This window comes from Syngnathus typhle, linkage group LG13, assembly GCF_033458585.1.
Source record: "Syngnathus typhle isolate RoL2023-S1 ecotype Sweden linkage group LG13, RoL_Styp_1.0, whole genome shotgun sequence".
In the NCBI taxonomy this organism is placed as follows: Eukaryota; Metazoa; Chordata; class Actinopteri; order Syngnathiformes; family Syngnathidae; genus Syngnathus; species Syngnathus typhle.
In genome coordinates, this window is record NC_083750.1 from 11,087,513 (window position 1) to 11,104,582 (window position 17,070).

At 47.2% G+C, this 17,070-nt stretch overlaps 1 protein-coding gene across 3 annotated transcripts in view; it reads right to left on the minus strand.

Annotated features, from left to right (window-relative positions):
* Positions 1 to 17,070, minus strand: part of LOC133165917 (pre-B-cell leukemia transcription factor 1) — a 43,315-nt gene that overhangs the window by 5,378 nt on the left and 20,867 nt on the right. Inside the window, exons 3-7 of one of the 3 annotated variants that reach the window (XM_061295821.1) lie at positions 5,145 to 5,389; positions 1,851 to 2,041; positions 1,234 to 1,369; positions 921 to 1,080; positions 162 to 274 (exon numbers count right to left, since the gene is read on the minus strand). In XM_061295821.1, the coding sequence (XP_061151805.1) occupies positions 162 to 274; positions 921 to 1,080; positions 1,234 to 1,369; positions 1,851 to 2,041; positions 5,145 to 5,389 (845 nt within the window). Of the gene's footprint in view, positions 1 to 161; positions 275 to 920; positions 1,370 to 1,850; positions 2,042 to 5,144; positions 5,390 to 17,070 lie in introns of all 3 variants that reach the window. The other 2 variants (XM_061295820.1, XM_061295822.1) reach the window with 2 other exon arrangements.

Sequence of the window (17,070 nt, forward strand, 5' to 3'; positions counted from 1 at the left end):
GCAAAGACGGGCCAAGCGGCATTTAAGATGTTGCCTCATTCAGATGCATATTAGCGTTTCCAAAACATTCCAAGATGGAGTGCACCTCAACGATGAGGACTGTACGAATGCAGGTTGCAACCGAAGCGTGTTCTCGTCTTGTAAAGCGGAGAGGCGCCTACCTGGGATTGTATGTTGGCCCCAACCTGCCCCCCTTGGTACGAGTCCCCATTGAGGGACTGCACACTCATGAACAAGTCTCCGGAGTTTGACATGTTAAAGGAACCAGCAGAACCTGAGAGCACGACAGATGCAGAGGAGGGAAAAGAAGAGCCAGAAAAAAAGGATAGAAAAAGGAGTTTCAAAGATCTCGCACGAGCAAAAGCGGCTTGGTTAGTTGACGGAAAACATCTCAGAAGTCCTGCCTGGTGGATTCTATCGCTGTTTGTTGCGCACGCTGGCATGTGAGTATGTATTTCATTAAGGAAGCCGTAATTGATCTGCAGGAAGACCCAAAGAACGGCGTCGGACCTTTAATGGACCTCAGCTGCCCAGATGTAAAGCGAGCGGGGCGTAACTTGATTTCAACACCCGGTCCTAATCCAATACTGCGGCCGACGTCTCTTTATGACAAAAGACTCGGCTTGGCCTTTCGCCGGCTTAATGGCATGCACGAGGTCAACCGGACAAGAGGCAGGAACAATTAAGAGCAAAAGGGTCAATAATGCAGAGCGAGAGAGAAGAAAATGAGATGGCCAGCTGAAAAAGGCAAGAGGCAAGGGACAGCGTGGACCTTCTGGGTTACTTCAAGAAAAAGGCCAAAGACAACACCATCCAGCTTTAAGAGCTTAGGTCAACATCTGCGCTGGGTGAAATGGAAGATAAATAAATATCTTGGCCAACAGTGCCGGAGCGCTGTGTGTGTGTGTGTGAGTTGTTACCTGCTGAATTGGGAGTGGAGGGCGAGTTGGCCTGGCTGCCGTGCGCAGACACACTGGTGGCATTGACGGCGGTCCTGGCCGCGTACATGTTGGCCTCCTCCTGAAACTTGCCGATGTTTTTCTTGTAGCGGATCCTCTTGTTTCCAAACCAGTTGGAGACCTTTTTACACAGCGCACACAGTGCTCGGATTACAACACGCACGCTTTTTGCTGAATGGACATTCGTGATTGGTTGCACTCGGATGACCGGTAGAGTAAATATTCCTAAATATATATACAGTATCAAAAGAGTTTTTGGGTTGCCAGTGGTCACCTGTGACACTGTGATGCTGCATTTCTTAGCCAACTCTTCTTTGGCCTCTTCACTGGGATAAGGGTTACTGAGATGGGAGTAGAAGTACTCGTTTAGAATCTCTGTTGCTTGTTTGTTGAAGTTCCTCCTTTTTCGCCTAAAGGAGAAAAACAAACAAAAAAAAAATTAACATTCCTCGTATAGCTACGAAGTAACAAAAATAATAAATATTGTTTATAAAAGATTACGGAGGAGTGACAAGGCATTGCCATGGTTATGGCAAGGATGCTCTTCTCCTATCTACCACATAATTAATTTCAAGGTATTATTGCTATTTAACAATAGGATGGTAACATTCAGATGAGAAAGAAAAATAGCCCCTTAGCTAATTCTGGTGCATCTATAGAAATGTTCACTGTTCCAGTCAAATAAAGAAATAAAAATAAAACAAACAATAAATTATAAAAAGTAAAAAATAACAGCAGTCAATATTTTGACAAAACATTTCTAAATTTTAAATTTCAGTTTTACCCTTATTCTCTTCTCTAGCGGTTTTTTAATTAATTTATTTATTTTTTAATAATAATTCTAACATATGAACTTAGAGCCCAAGACATCATGAAGATAGAAAGGCGTACCTGGCGTCGAGGAAACGCGAGCGCAGGATCATGACGGCCTCGCAGGTGCTCTGCTTGAGCTGCATCTGGATGGAGCTGAACTTGCGGTGGATGATGCTGACCATGCGCTCGATTTCTTTGGGCGAGATGGGCCGCGTCCGAGACTGCTCCCGCAGCAGGTTCATCACGTGGGTGGTGAACTCGTTGCACGCCTGCGCAAAGAGTGACGCCAGCTCATTTGTTTTTTATCGTGTAATAGCAGTGGCTCAAACTACCCGAAACAAATAGCTTATTTATTTATTTAGCTTATTTATAAGAATCGATCAACATTGGGGTTCATAACGGTACTTCCAATGGTGCGAGCCCAAAATATGAAGAAAAAAAAAAAGGTTATTGGAAATCTGATAAAGTGAAAATTCAGCCAATCATTATCGGTGGCCGATTACCGTTTTTTTCCGTGTATAGTGCGCCCCCATGTATAGTACGCACCCCTAACAATGGCATGCTGATGCTGGAAAAAAGCTTGTACCCATGTATAATACGCACCCAATTTTTATGATTTTTTTTTAATTTTTTTTTTAATTTTTTTTTTTTTTTTTTTTTTTTTTAAGTCCCAAAGATCGTCACACACGCAGGGAGGCAATGGGTCCCATTTTTAAAGTCTTTGGTATGGTCTTAACTAGGCTGGATGTCATTTTTTTTGTTGGCGTTGATTTCTCCGACTGCCCCTAAACGCACCACCGCGCTCCGTGCGCAGGGGAAGAGGCGGCTCTGTATGGGAGAGACGTTGAAGAGGAATAAAAACAACCTTGGAAACCAAAACTTGCCCCTCGTCGTGACTCGGAGCCGCAACAAATGTTTCGGATTTGTGTAGGGTACATTGTGACAGACGGCAAACTCGCAGGTGATCGAGCGAGCGTCTGATACAAGAGCATTGCGGTCGTATGGAGTGTGTTTGAAATGAACAGCAGAGACGAAAGGAACAAGGCAAAGTGTTGTGAAATAAAATATTACCTGTAATACGCATTTTGTTATTTGCTGATTGAAACTGCTAATTAAACTGTGAATTGAAACTAATAGGTGGAGAACTGAACTCTCGCTCTTTATATAGCTGACGTGTCTTGCGCAACCGTTCTGCGCATCTGTAATGGCGGCCTCCGTATGACGTCCGGTCCGCGATGGAGATTAAAAAACAAACAATATTTGACAATAACACACCATCGAGGATTGCACCATCGCATCAAACGATGTGTCGTCAATTATGAATTTTACTAAGTGTGTTGGGCAGGATGGCTGAATGCGATGCGCGATTGACAACAAACAAGAAGAAAGGTGAGTTTTATTTCGGGGGAGATTTGTCATGTCTCGTCCCCAGTTTTGCTATGTGTCTAGGTTGCCATAGTTTCTGTTCGTGTCACCCCGCTCTTCCTGTGTCACCTCAATCGATGTAACGTGTTTTGTATTTAAGTCCTGTCTGCCCCTCGCTCACCGTTGGATCATTGCATGTGTTACTGTCATTCTGTTCCTGTCTTTGGTAATGTCACCCTGTCTTTTTGTTCCATGACTTTGTCGGTCAGTCCTGTTGTTGGTTTTGTTGTACCATGACTTTATTTTAAAAAAAAAAAATTAAAAAAAAAAAATTAAAAAAAAAAAAAAAACTTTTTTTTTTTCTTTGTACCCATGTATAATACGCACCCCAGATTTTAGGACAATAAATTAGTAAAATATTGCGCACTATACACGGAAAAAAACGGTAATCGGAGCATTGCTAATTAGGATGCATGTTTAGTTCCCTCGTGTGCGGCTTTTAACTCATTCTTCACACAAGGAGGAAACTCGAATATCTTTTAGCGGGACAATAAGATTCCAGCAGCCGAGGCAACGTACCATGCATGACGGCAAACAAAGGTGGCGCATCACAACAAGAATGACGACAAGTGAAGGCAAACGGAAAACGACAGCAGGCATTCAGCGTTCAAGACGTTTAAAAGTGTGTGGCGGGCGCTCCTTCTTTCCTCCCTTCCTCCCTGCCTTCCTTCCTTCCTTCCCTGCCTGAATCAGTCAGCGCGTGAGACTGCAAGGTGTCTGCTGCTTGTCAACACCGAGGTTACGTCAGTCAAAGTGACGCACCGAGCAGCCGTTTTGCCGACATAACTCAGTCATACGTGCGCGTGGCGGCGCCAGCTAGCGCGGTGACATACGCGCACACAAATAGGCGCAGGTGTATATTGACTTTGACAGTCGGCGATGACTCGCCGTCCTTCCGGAGAAGATGACAAAGCCGCGACGGCGCTTTGACTTGCCTCGAGAGTGACGAGACGTTCAAGTCGTTGGAGAAGAGCGGCGGCGCTGTGACGGACAGAACGGCTGGCCGCCGTCTGAAAAGCGCAGACTGGTTGTCCCGCCTAGCAACCATTGGGCCAAATTAGAATTGTTTTGCTTCCCATCAAAGTCAGGAAAGGCCCAAAATTTCGAAAGATTATCCTGACCGATTATCCTGTGGTGTGGGGTGTGCCAAACAATTAATCAGCCTCTTTAAATAAAAATAAAAAAATAAAAAAAATCACCCCCAATTTTTATTTATTTATTTATACGGCGGGCAAAGAATTAAATTAATTAAACGCCTCCAAGAGAAAAAAAACAAACTGTCATTAAATGGCGCAGGTGTGCCTAATGTTGTGGAAACTGAGCTCATATTCACCTCTTGAAAAGGTCAGTTTGCCAGACGGGGTCAGGGCGGGCTGACCGCTGACCTCTGACCTGCGCCTCGACACACATTCACAATCGAGCGTGGCAGCTGCTTTGACCCGTCCGTTGGAAATCAAAGGCACGCCGCACCGCTTTCATCTATCAATCTATCTGTCGAGGCCAGCGATGTATGGAGTATATACGGACGGACGGCATCTCCATACCATTCAAGGACGGAAAGGATTCATTTTAGTTCAACTTCCAGTCACATCTTTTCAACCCCAAAACATTATCCCATTGAAATCGTGACACAACTAATTCATTAGCATTTCGATTCATTCCAATAAAGAAAATGGATCTCTTATCCAATCCAAGTCGACGTACCGCCGCAGAGTCGATTTGATGTGGAAAGTGTCCATCAGCTGTATTTGTTTTGGTTACAAGGAAAAGACTTTCATGTCTGGCCTTTCACAAGAGTCCAGCTGGAATCCGCCCAAAAGAAATTCAAGCTAATGAAATAATAAAATGATTCAGCTGATGCGATCAGTTTATTTCGCTGCGCTCGTCTCCGGCCGAGCCAACGAAGCGCTCGCTCTAATTTGTCGTCGTCGTCGTCGCCCCTCCTACCTGTTCATACTTCTCCAGCTCCGTGTGGTAAATCTGTCGGATCTGCGTCAGCTTGGCCCGATAGTCGGAGTGTTCCGCCGAGTTGTCGGCGCCGATGCCTCCCGTGGCGGCGGCGGCGGCCGCCGCAGCTGCCGACCCGCCGCCTTTCTCGGGCCCGGCGACGCCCTCGGCCAGCAGCATGTTGTCCAGACGCATCAGCTGAGGGTCGGGAGGTTCTTCCTCCTGGGCGCCGCGAATACTGAGCACTGGGGAGAACACGGCGAGACATGCTCACGTCAAAAACCTGACAAATCGTCACTTGGGCCAAAGCAAAAAAGCCGCAACGTTTTACGATGACTCGGGGAGCGTCTTAACCGTCTTCCGTGTCTGTCTTGCAAACGATCCTCCTTAAAATATGGCCGTCATTTTAATGGATCAAGTCGGAGCCATAAAACGCCGCCGCCGCCGCCGCCGCCTCAAAAAGGCCGGCAGCGAGCTGAGATCATAAAACGATAATTTCATCGATTCTGACAATCATTTCATGAAAAAAAAAAAAAAAATGAACAAAGCCTTGCACCAGAGTTCATCTTTCACGGCGCTCCTTATGCTCAGACTACGTTTTCTCTCTGGCTGACGGCTTTATGGGGGGGGGGGGGGGGGGGGGCTTGTATTTAAAAGCCACAACACCAATAAACATATTATATTCATGCAAAGACACGTTGCTCAATTCCAATAAATGCATATTTAAAGAGGGCCGAGCTCAAGTTGGAAACGGCAGGATCTTGATGCATCATAAAAATAGCAAACAATCAAAAGTGATGATCCTAATAAGCGCTTATGGGGTCGGCAAAGACACCTTTGAAAGGCCCTTCAACGGCCTTGTCAAAAATGGCAGCCCTCCGTCTGACGTCTGCTCACACTCTCGCCGAGGTGAGAGTGCGGTTGAACCTGTCGTCACATGCCCGCGGCCCTCGACTAACACTTGGCCGGCCGGCGTGACGAGGAGGCCCGGAAGAGGGTGCCGAGACGCAGCGCGTGTCCGGCTTCGAAACAGCTCAGAGGATGCCACAATCGCAAAAAGAATCTTTGTGAAGGGACATTGTCCAGGCGTTGATTGTCCTGCCTCTTCCCGCCACCAGAAGGCGAAAGGAGCCGCGCAGGCAGTCCTCCCGCCGAAAAGAGAAAAGGCGAGCGAGCGTGCGAGCGGGTGCAGCCCTCCATTACAAGCGCATCTTCAAGGACAAAGACAGCTCGGCGTCCCGGCGTGCTTTGAGCGGGACGGCGTGATTACGGCCGCTCCAACCTGAAGACGACGGCGGGGGTAAATTGTGTCGTTCTCCCGCCGCGGCCGCTCTTTTGTAATGACGATGTAAGCCGGAGTCGCCCCGTGACCTTTGCGGCGAGCGGGGGGTCCAGATGGAGAGCTCGTCTGCCCTCTTTTCTTCTTTCTGCTACCCTTATTTTTTTTTCTCTCTCTCTCCCCCTCCGCCTTGCTTCTCTTTTTCTCCTCAAGCAATATCATCATCCATTCGCATCAGCTCCAACACGTGAGCAAGCTCGACTCGAGAGGCAAATGTCAATGGCCATCAGACGGCTGGAAAAGGTCAGGAGTTCACGCGGGGGGGGGAGGCGCACGCATGCAACGTGTGCGTGTGTGTCGGCAGACATTTTTCCATGCGAATCACACCAGCGGCAGGAAACGCTCGCCAATTGGATGCTGACAAAATAGCGGCACATCCCGACCAGAGGGGGGGGAAATCTAATGAGCCCGAGAGTGATTTATTAATTCCCTGCCTTCCGACTCCCAGAGTGCACGGCTAAAAGCATGAAATGGATTAAACAAATACAATTAATAAGGGGGAATCAAACAATGGGCCGCGCCGCGTATAATTACCCCGACCGCGGCCGTCAGCTTTTATTTATTCCCGTCGGCTAATAGCGAAGGAATCGATAAGGCCTTAATGCCAGTCAGAGTGCGCCTTGTGAACTCTGCGAGCGTACATTAACATAATCACCTGACACGAGCCCAAGTGGCCCTATTGCAATACATCACACGCACGCGCTAGCATAATAGCGCCGAGAGCCTTTCATTGTGCGCCTCCATCCTGCCTTTATTTCACAGGCCCTGGCAGATGAGTATCTATAAAGGGAAGAAGGCCATCATCTCATCTTGATCATTACCGACAGACTTAATTGAACAATGAGAGGACACGTTCCCCTCTTTCCCCGCCCCCCCCTCTTCCTTGTCTCCGCTTTGCTCTTGTATAATCCCCCTCCCTCCTTCCTATGTGGGGCAGGCACTTGCACCCTCCCCAAAAAAGGCCCCGCATTAAAAATGAATAAGCGTCAAAAACAATCCTCCAGCCGTATGCCGGAATAATGAATGGAATTCTAAGAATAAGCTTTTGTTTTGCTTATTGACAAAACTAATTTCGGCTGCTTTACTCCCTTAAGAGCTGGCAGGCATCCACCGCCGCACTGCCTGCTGTGTGCAGACAACGAGAGCGTAAATAAACAGGCCGATTAAGCCACCCACCCACACAGGGAAGCGAGCGTCAAGGTACTCGGCGCGCACGCGCGTGAGCACAAAGCGGCCGGCGACCTCTGCCCGGCCGCCTCCACGCCAGCGCCTTTAAATAAAAGCATGTTTCATTAACGATATCGAGGCACGGTGTCACAATTAGGAAGATGGAAGAGGCAACGGCTGTGATGGAGCCTCCTCGTCGCCGGCTGACGCTGGACCGGATCCATTTCCCATCCGTAGAGTAATGCAATAGACTCGGCAACGATTGGGCCGGCGCGCCTTTTGCATCCTTCCTCGCCGCGCTCACGTGACCCCGGCCGGCGCTGGCTGTGCTTTCTATTGATTGTGTGGGCACACGTCATCTCGGGTTTCAGCAGTTAATAAATCAGGTCTGCTCCTGACACAGCCGCTCCGCAAGTGTGTGTGGGCCTGTCACGGAGCAGTCAGCAGGAGTGAAAGCGACAGCCACATGATAATGTAACATCACCACCATTCATCCCTGCCACGCAGCATTCTGAGACAAAACAACAACCCAGGAACCTGGAGAAGGAAGTGGCGGGGGAGGGCTGTGGGAAGCAACGGCGGCGGCGGCGGGCGTGTGATTTACAGCAGACATGACAAGTATCACTAATACAAGTCCTCGCCTCGGTGCTCCACCGGGGAGTTCGGCATCCGCTCATCTGCATGTGCTTACAAGCGCGGCGCCGTCCCGCCAAGTGACCCGCGATGGGACCAAACCACACCGCCGATGATTTTATTGCCCCTTTCGTCTCTTGAAATAAGCAAAATGTTGAGGGAGGGAAAATTGGACAATTTCTCGATCGGCCAGTGGTCAGGTCGGGCATAACTGAGCATTATTATATTTGGGATGATCCGGATTTTGGTCACAATTTTCAGGGAATGTCAACATGTTCTGTTTGTAACGTGAAATTTACTACTAAACCAAAGAGTCGCGAAAATATCAAGTCGTCTCAAATTTACATTTTCTCATCGTCCCAGAAGAACACACACACACATTGACCCAGAAAGTACAAACCAGCGACAATGAATATGCGCCACATTAGGTCGGTCCGATTTGCTGTTTTGAATCGGCGCCTAAAAAAATAGCCATGGTAACAAAAACCCAAGGCACCAAAACTCCCGAAAAAGCAACACAGTAGAGGGCGGGTTGTAGATTTGTGGTATGTGTCAATAGACTCCTGGGAGTGTCTCGTGGCCCAAAATGTTCCCTCCATCACCAGGTAATGGAAAACTGTACAGGCTCAGTACACAAGGGCACAGTCATAAAGTCGCTGGAAAACAGCTTGCTGTTTTATCAGCCATCTCGAGTATCATGTGCAGAAAGGGAGCGTTGTATCTGACACTCGGCGGGAGGGGGGGGGGATACCAAGGACGAGGAAAAACGCCAAAGAAATGCTTTAGGGACAAGGAGCGGTGGGGGAGGGGGGTCGAGGGGCGCAGGCGAGGAAAGGGAGAGCGCGACGGAGGGAGAATGAAAGGCGAAAAATAGAAATGGAATAGGAAAGCGAGGTGTCAATTAAAAAAATGAACCCCAGTGCATTTGGGAGGTGACAGCTGGTGGGAGACGAGCTGACAGGCGTCACATTAGGCGGATTTGGTGGCCGCTCCCCTCATCCCCTCCTTTTTTACCCCCCCCCCAACTTCCATTCGCCTCCTTCTCCGCCACCGCCGCCCATGATGGGTACTTTCTCATGCGTCTGCGAGCGAGGCAAGAACTCAGCTTGGTGTTTTTCAGAACAAGCTCCCCCTGCAGCTACTCCTAATAACGGTAATTATCGTCATCATCCCGGGCCTAAGCAGGCCAGTTTGAGGCCCGAGGGGCTGGCCTGATAATGAGGAAGCCAGTGCCAGAGGAGAAGACCATTCAGAACACCGCCTTGCCACCATAGCACTGCGCTCCAATTGAAAAGAAGGAAAAAAAAAAACTTCATTAAAATCATTTATTATTACAGGAGTATGTATGTACGTATATATATACTAGCCCCCGGCTGTCAATCCTTCCCATGGTGTCTTGAAATAAAGATCTCAGCCACTGTGCTGGATGAAATGTTCCAGGCCGCACCGGAAGCCACGGAGGAGAAAATCACGAGCTGGCGTAGACAAAGACTTGTCTAGGGCAAGCATCTAAGAGCAGAACTCGCTGAAAAGATCTTTGGAAAATGATCATCTCACACCTGCTCACACGTGTTTCCTGTTCGTGGTGGTGTCGCTTGTGCTACATCACCCAAAAAGACTCAAAAAATGATGATCAAACATGTCGTCAGGCCAAGACTGAACTTCTTCTTAAGACGAAAACTTTTGGACCAAGTCAAGACCAAGACCAGACCGTGACAAGAGCAAGACCAAAAAAAAAAAAAGAATCAATATGAAAACAAACCTGACAGGGTTGAAGAGCATTTGTTTGAATCTTCTGGCAGCTCAAAACTGGATCACCAAAACTTCCAAGCTTGAAAGACCAAGACCCTTTTCAACACGTCCGAGAAGTCCCAAGTGTCCACTCTTGATTCCCAACACGATTTGAATATTCGACTTTGCGAATATTGTCAACTCCAAAGAGAAAGTAATATTTTAATCACGCGCAAACATTTTTGGATGGAATTCAGAAAGCTCAAATCTGGCAACCCAATTGAATATATTGTATATAAATGTTTTTGACTCGAGGTAAGATTAAGAGTACAAAAAAATCCCACTTGCTTCTGATTGGCCGTCTACCAGAAAGAAGCCTGCCAAGGGGAATTGTCTCAATACAGCTCGCTGCTGCGCCAGCAGCCGATGATCACATGTGTGACGGAATGATGTCAGCTTGACGTGGAAAAAGAAGGGGGGGTGGAACTAAAGCATTTATAGCAATCTGAAGACAAAGCGGAACAAAACTTTTGGAGAAAACTTTGTTTCAAACTTCTTCGCTGTAGCACCGACAATGAGTGCAAAGAAAATGAGCGCGCTTCATTTATTGGGGTCTGGCGTTTGCCTATCAATTACATCTAATCAAATGTCACGCGGCGCACTGATGCGGAAAGCGAGCCTTTATCGACAGATGGCGAGGCGCCGCCGGACGGTCCTGCCCTACAAGCGCCGGGACGAGACGCTGGAGCAGCGGGCCGGTAACAGCGGCCGCTTGACGCTTGCACGCGCACGCCGTGTGTGTTCCTGAGCATGGCACATTTCATAAGGCTTCGCTCTTTGACTGGTGATGAGTTTATGCGAAGGTAATTAACAGTAATTAATCCTTAATTACAGCAATTAGCAGAGTCGCAGTAAATTAAGCCACATCTGGAGGCACGGCACCGAGCAGGGGTGCACGGGAGCCTTTTCTGACAATGGGGGGAGGCAATGAAGCTGATGTTCTTGTTCCGCTCTGCCTGGTGGGCCCGGGTCACCACCTGGGTGACTCGCCGGGCCTCCTCAAGCGTTGTATGTCGGAGAGCCAGGGGTTCCTTTGTGAACATCTGAGGGAGAAAGGCTCCCTCAAGCTAGCGTGCAAGGACGGCCGCCATATGGCCGCCCCGAAACGACATCGCTGCCGGTTCTGCTCGGCTTTGCTCGGCTTCACTCGACAACATTAGGGAGGGGGGTTCCAGCTAGCCTTGTTGTACGCCCACCAAAGTGGAAATCAATCAGGGATTGTTTACACCCTTTTATTCTGCTTTGAACGTTCATACACTGTTTGAAAAGACACCTTGAGCTAAAATAGTACTTTAAATTCAAAAATTGAAGATAACACTAAGTTGGCATAACAAAGCAAGTTTAACTTTTAGCAGTTTGTTGCCTTAATATTTGTGCATTCAGCCAACTTTTTTAGTTTTATTTTTTTACAGCGAGTTCTCGAGAAACACCAACCATCATACCCAACGATATTTGTTGTGATTCTTTCATTTTGTTGCAGCAGCAGAATAAAAAAAACAAAAATAAAGCCAGTCATTTTAGTGTGGTTTGAGGTTGGCGGTGACGAGGGTGTCGTCAATAGTTACGGCCTACGCTGCTTATGTTTTTTATTGTGGTGAATGACTCGGGCGGGAAACATGTTATAAAAACTCTCCAGGCAACTTGATGCCCCTCAATGGTTGTCTGGCAACAACGCAAGCCTCAGGTCATTTCTTAACTCGTCAGGAGATCCAGGTCGTCGTCTTGTGACCGTTTCCAGCGAGTAAAAGCCTCAACACACACCAGACACACCGCACGATTATCACTCATGATAATCTGGTATCTCCTCAAACCGCTGCAAATGGCCCACCGTCCCAATACTTTTGTCCATCCAGCACGCCACGGCTCATCCGTCATTCCGCTCCACTATTTCAAACGATTGTGAGTCATTATTTGCATGACCTCGTGATGCATTTCATTTCCACCAGGAGCAATAGATTCCATGATGACAATGCTCCTCTCTATGAGGCACAAGTGCTCACTGAGTGCTTTGAATGGCATGATAATGATGTTAGCCCCATGCCAATTCCTCCTCGGTAAACTGATATGATCCGATTGCCTGCTCTATATATAGACATGTTCCAAATGGAGCCTTTATGTGTGTTATGGCAGTTATTTCCATAACCTGATCGAGCCACATACCATCCATTCTTGTGCTGCCACAAATAAATAAACAAACAAATAAATAAATATGGGGGAATGAAATAAATAAACGAATGAATAAATCATCTAATAAAGCTCCGAATCGTTCCACAAGTTGAGATGGCCAAACCTGAAAGCAACAAAGGACACAGTTGTTGTCCCATGACGCGGCACAAAGCAAAGTAGTCTGTCAATGTTTTGTGGCGCCGTATGAAAAGCCGCTTTCACTGCTGAATAAGCTTACATGACTTTTAACTCCATCTGAATTTGGGGCAGTTTTGGGGAAAAAATATCCCTTCCTAAAACCCTGGGGAAAAAACGGTCATGACAATTTATTTATTTTTTTATGAAAGATTATTTAGTTAAGAATCAGTTCCTTGAATAACTGAATCGAGGGGTGCATGCTTGGTTAAAAGAAATACAAATAAATAAAAAAAAAGACAGAGCGCTTACTATTAAATATTTCTAGAATCAAATGCAATTTTATTTGCATCAAAGTGTTTCCAAAATATTTTTTCCACATTTATTAACCAACTATTTTTGTTTGTTTGGTATTATTTAGCGATTTAAAAAGCGAAGCAATATTAGAAGATTGGGACCATCAAATTCGGACCCCCCAAAAAATATTACTCGATTATTAAAATACAAGTCGACTAATTTGTTGCCGATTAACCGATCAACTTTCACAACTGAAATTGAATTAACCAAATGAATAATTCAATAAATATAGAGCAGAAAACCCTTAAAAATGGATTATTGACCCCTAAATCAAAAGATTTAATCACACCCGGAAGAAGAGGTCATCTCAGTTAATCACACAGAATTCAACGTGGAATGGTGCCATCCAAAAGTTTGCGCTGGCATAACTATTTCAACATGTGAAAGAGTCTCCCCTGCAGCACATTCTGTGCCCCCACAACACACACACACATCACACACACACAGACTGAGTGCCGATGGTTCCATTTGTCATGGAGCCTCCCCATCAAGGCGGAAGGGGTCCGAGCAGCTTTGCTCTGCTGCGTGTGCACTTTGTTTGGACGCTGTCACAACTGCACAAATCCCAGCGAGGTCCGCAGCCTTGCCAGGCCGGGCCGGGCCGGGCGCTCGCCGGCGGCCGGGAGTGACGCAGAGTGTGCCCCTCGCTGTCAGCGCAGGCAAACAATATGAGGGATCACACTCCGTTTGTGAGAGCGCGCTCGGCTCTGTTGGCTTTGAGACATGGCTTCCTTCTGGGATTTGGGTCGGGATTAAAAGGAAAGTAGACGTGGCGCAACTTTGAATACATGGGATAGAACAGCACTGGGCCAATGCAAGAGGGAAATATCTCCTTTTAAAACAAAGTCCAAATGCAAACTTGGACAGCGACAGAACAGGAGAGCCCCGAGTGTGTTTACATCACAAGTAGCGGTCCCAGCAGTCTAAGTGAGCACTCCACCCGCGGATAAAGCTTAGTCATTAATCACGGGCCTGTGCCATGGTCCCACCGTGGCGGAAGACTGGGTCACGGGGCGCTCCTCCTGTCACTTAGCAGTCAAATGTGTGTGTGACACACAGAGAGCGAGAGAAAATCGGAGTTGAAGTGGCACTACAGCGGGGGAGTGCTTTTTTTTGGGGGGGGGGGGGGGGATGTGTCATTTAGCCTGCAGCTAGCAAGAGCACATAGCACAGAGGAATTAATGCATTAATGCAAACACCAGCGTGCAAGCGCTAAACGACATCTCGACGAAAAGCATATCGGCTCAAGCGCTGCAGATGAAAGCGGCATTTTTTTTTTTTCCTCCCCTGCCCTAAAAGCGCAGGCTCGATTTTGGGGGGAAAAAAAAAAATATCAAGACAACGAGCCTTTATGGGAAGGCTGCAAAACGCTTGACTAATCAGACAGCCCCGTGGCATCCGTCGCACATGACAGAATATCCCTTTCAAATAAGACAAATGTGCGTCTGCTCAATGCGCATTCCAGCCACGTTTGACCCATTTTCCAGACAGAAAGCAACCGCAGGTTAATGTGTGCTCAATCTGCATGTGTCTGCCAATCAGCACACCGCCTATTGATTTCTCAGCGTTGAGCAAAAACAAGATGGCCAGCTCCAAATAGAGAACAAAGAATATTACACAGCTCTCAGCGTGACACAATCTTCGGCATATTCAACAGTATAAACACTCTCTTCAATCAAATAAACAAAGCTTCAACAATTACAGCACACTTTACACACCCTATTCATTTGCTTGCTGAAATTACTTTTAGAAGGCCGGACCCATGTCTCATCCAAGTAAGAGTTGGGTTGAGTAGTTCATCAAAATCAAACAGCACTGTTATTTTCTTGGACGCTGGTTCAGTGAATGTACTAAAAAAAACACAAAGACATTCCACGGTGCAGGAGACGATTACAAATCGTTCATATTTGACGTTATATTCGAGATGGAGGAAGTGCGCCGAAATACGACAGTGACCGTTGCCTGCCTTCAGGTGGGACGGCGACAAACGAGGAAGGTCGTTGCGGTGGGCAAACTCAAGTCTGCAGGAGATCTGGCTCACTCTGTGGGCCGTAACCATGGAAACAGCATGAAAGGTGACATCACGTTTCCCACCAGTTCATCCCGACCAGTTCAAAGGAGTGGCGAAACAAACACATGACAGATTTTTTTTGGGGGGGGACGGATCTTTTTTTTTTTTTTTTTTAATATTCACGCAGAGGACTAATCCTTGTCTGGTAACTGATGATGAATAATTAAATAATCGGTTATAGAGCGCAATCTGTAGCCATAACGGCAACACACCGAGATCAGCTGCTAAACTAGAATAAGAAGGCGCTTTGCAGTCTCCTTCAAGGCCCTTGGGTGAGGAAGAGGCAGGTCAGCTTCTTCCACACCTGCACCCCCAGCTGGATCCCCCCCCACTCTCTCGGCCACCTCCATCTCTCCGCCTCATCCTCCTTCCTCCCCGCTGCTGCCCCTCCTGCTCTGGGCTGCACGATGCTATTTATAGGCCTTGCCGTTTCATTTCCACACCTGCAGGGAGGCACACTTGTCACAGTTGGGCCCACGGAGCCTCTGTGGAATTACTGCATGGGAAATGAAAATACACCTTGCTGATGCAGGGACTTGTCACTCTCTCCCCGCGGACGCCTGTGATACCACCTTGTTGTGGATTTGCAATGCGGTGTGCGGCGGAAAGATAACCCGCACCAAAAAAAAAAAAAAATAGACAAAAATAAACAGGAATCTGGGCGAAGAAAATTCCTCCACGAGGAGTGCATCCATGACGTGCTTTTTCCGCATCCAATGGACAGTGGATGTGATCGGGATGAGCCAGCGGGCTAATGCTAAGCAAGCAGCAAAAAGTTGTTGTTGTCCCCCCCCCCCATCTTCCTCTTGTTTTTTCCTTCAACTCTGGCAGTTGTGTTTTTTCCTGTCATGCTTTTCTCTCAGGATGTAGTGGGCTGAGGATCCAGTCAGCGGATTACATTATCAGTCTGACCTAGTTGCCAGCTATCTCCTGAGACCTGAGGAGCCGGGCTTTTTCTGCACAGCCTTCCGCTGCTACAACACGCACACTGTGTAACTTTAATTTATCAGGGGGAAGAGGAGGGAGAAATGTGACAGGTTGACAGTTCTCTTTGCCTGCCACTCGCAGCACCGCCTGCCTGCCTCTGCAGCGTGCCAGTTAAGGGTCCTCCATGGAGAGAACAGTGCGTTACCGCCGGTGACTTTTTACTCTGCAAACTCAACGGCAAAAAAGGTCGGAGGCCTCTTATTAGTGTGCCGGCTTATGGGGAAAGCGCCTGGAGTCTCTGAAGGTGGGGGAGAAAGGCTTTTGGAAATACCTGAAAAGCTAAAAGATATTCAGTCTGCGGTTGCGATTTAAAAAAAAAGTTTTGAAAAGAAAAAAAACCTGTAATTGTTAAGAAAGAATGGTTGACATGAGTGCCCAGTATAATTAATTCCGTGCAACCACACATGCAATAAAAACTTGCTCGGAAGAAGTCGGAGGAAAAACATCGACACTCGCGTGTGAAAGCAAACGTAGCCCAAAACGGCCAAACCAAACTTCTAATTTTACACCCCACATCCATGTCAACAGCACTCGACACTTGAGGCTTTTTTTTTTTTTTTCCTCCCTTCCTTTTTTTTTTTTTACGACTTTTCTTCCCAGCTGAAGTGAAAATAGCCAATCTGGTCTTGTGTGAACATTTTAGGGGGCGGAGTTGAGCGGAGATGTGCTGCTGCTGTTGCCAGATTAGACTCCCGCCCGTGCCAAGGTTATAAACAGGCTGTTATCAGGCTTCCAAACAGAATAATCCTCGCTGTATCAGCGCCCAAACATATGGGGCCGCACAAAGCACCAGCAGCCCCTGACAGAAAGCCCCTTTTAATTACAGGGGAGGGGAAGGGTGGGGGCAGGGCCTCGCTCCCGTCCCTCTTTTAGAGCAGAGCTTTCTCGTTCGTGTCTGGGCCGGCTGACAAATAGTGTATTTTAGCTCATGTGCCACCTTTAAAAAAAATTAAAAAATCTTAACCATCACATATCCTCCTTTGACGTCAGCTAAAATAATCAAAGAAATCCATTTGGAGATCAACAGAATGAAAGGATGCTAAATTCCGAATTGAATCCTCCCTCGAAACATCGAGGATTTGTCAAAATATTTGATTAGATGAAATATATTTTAAAAGTACATGACCCACATTCCAAGAGCTGTCCCTACCTGGATCCATCCATCCATATTTCACACACTCCCTACAGATTTTAAAGTCCCATTCAATAAAGTTTAAATGTCACCCAGGCATAATAATCGACGATCATATAAACGCTGGCTTGGAAAGGCTATGCAAAAA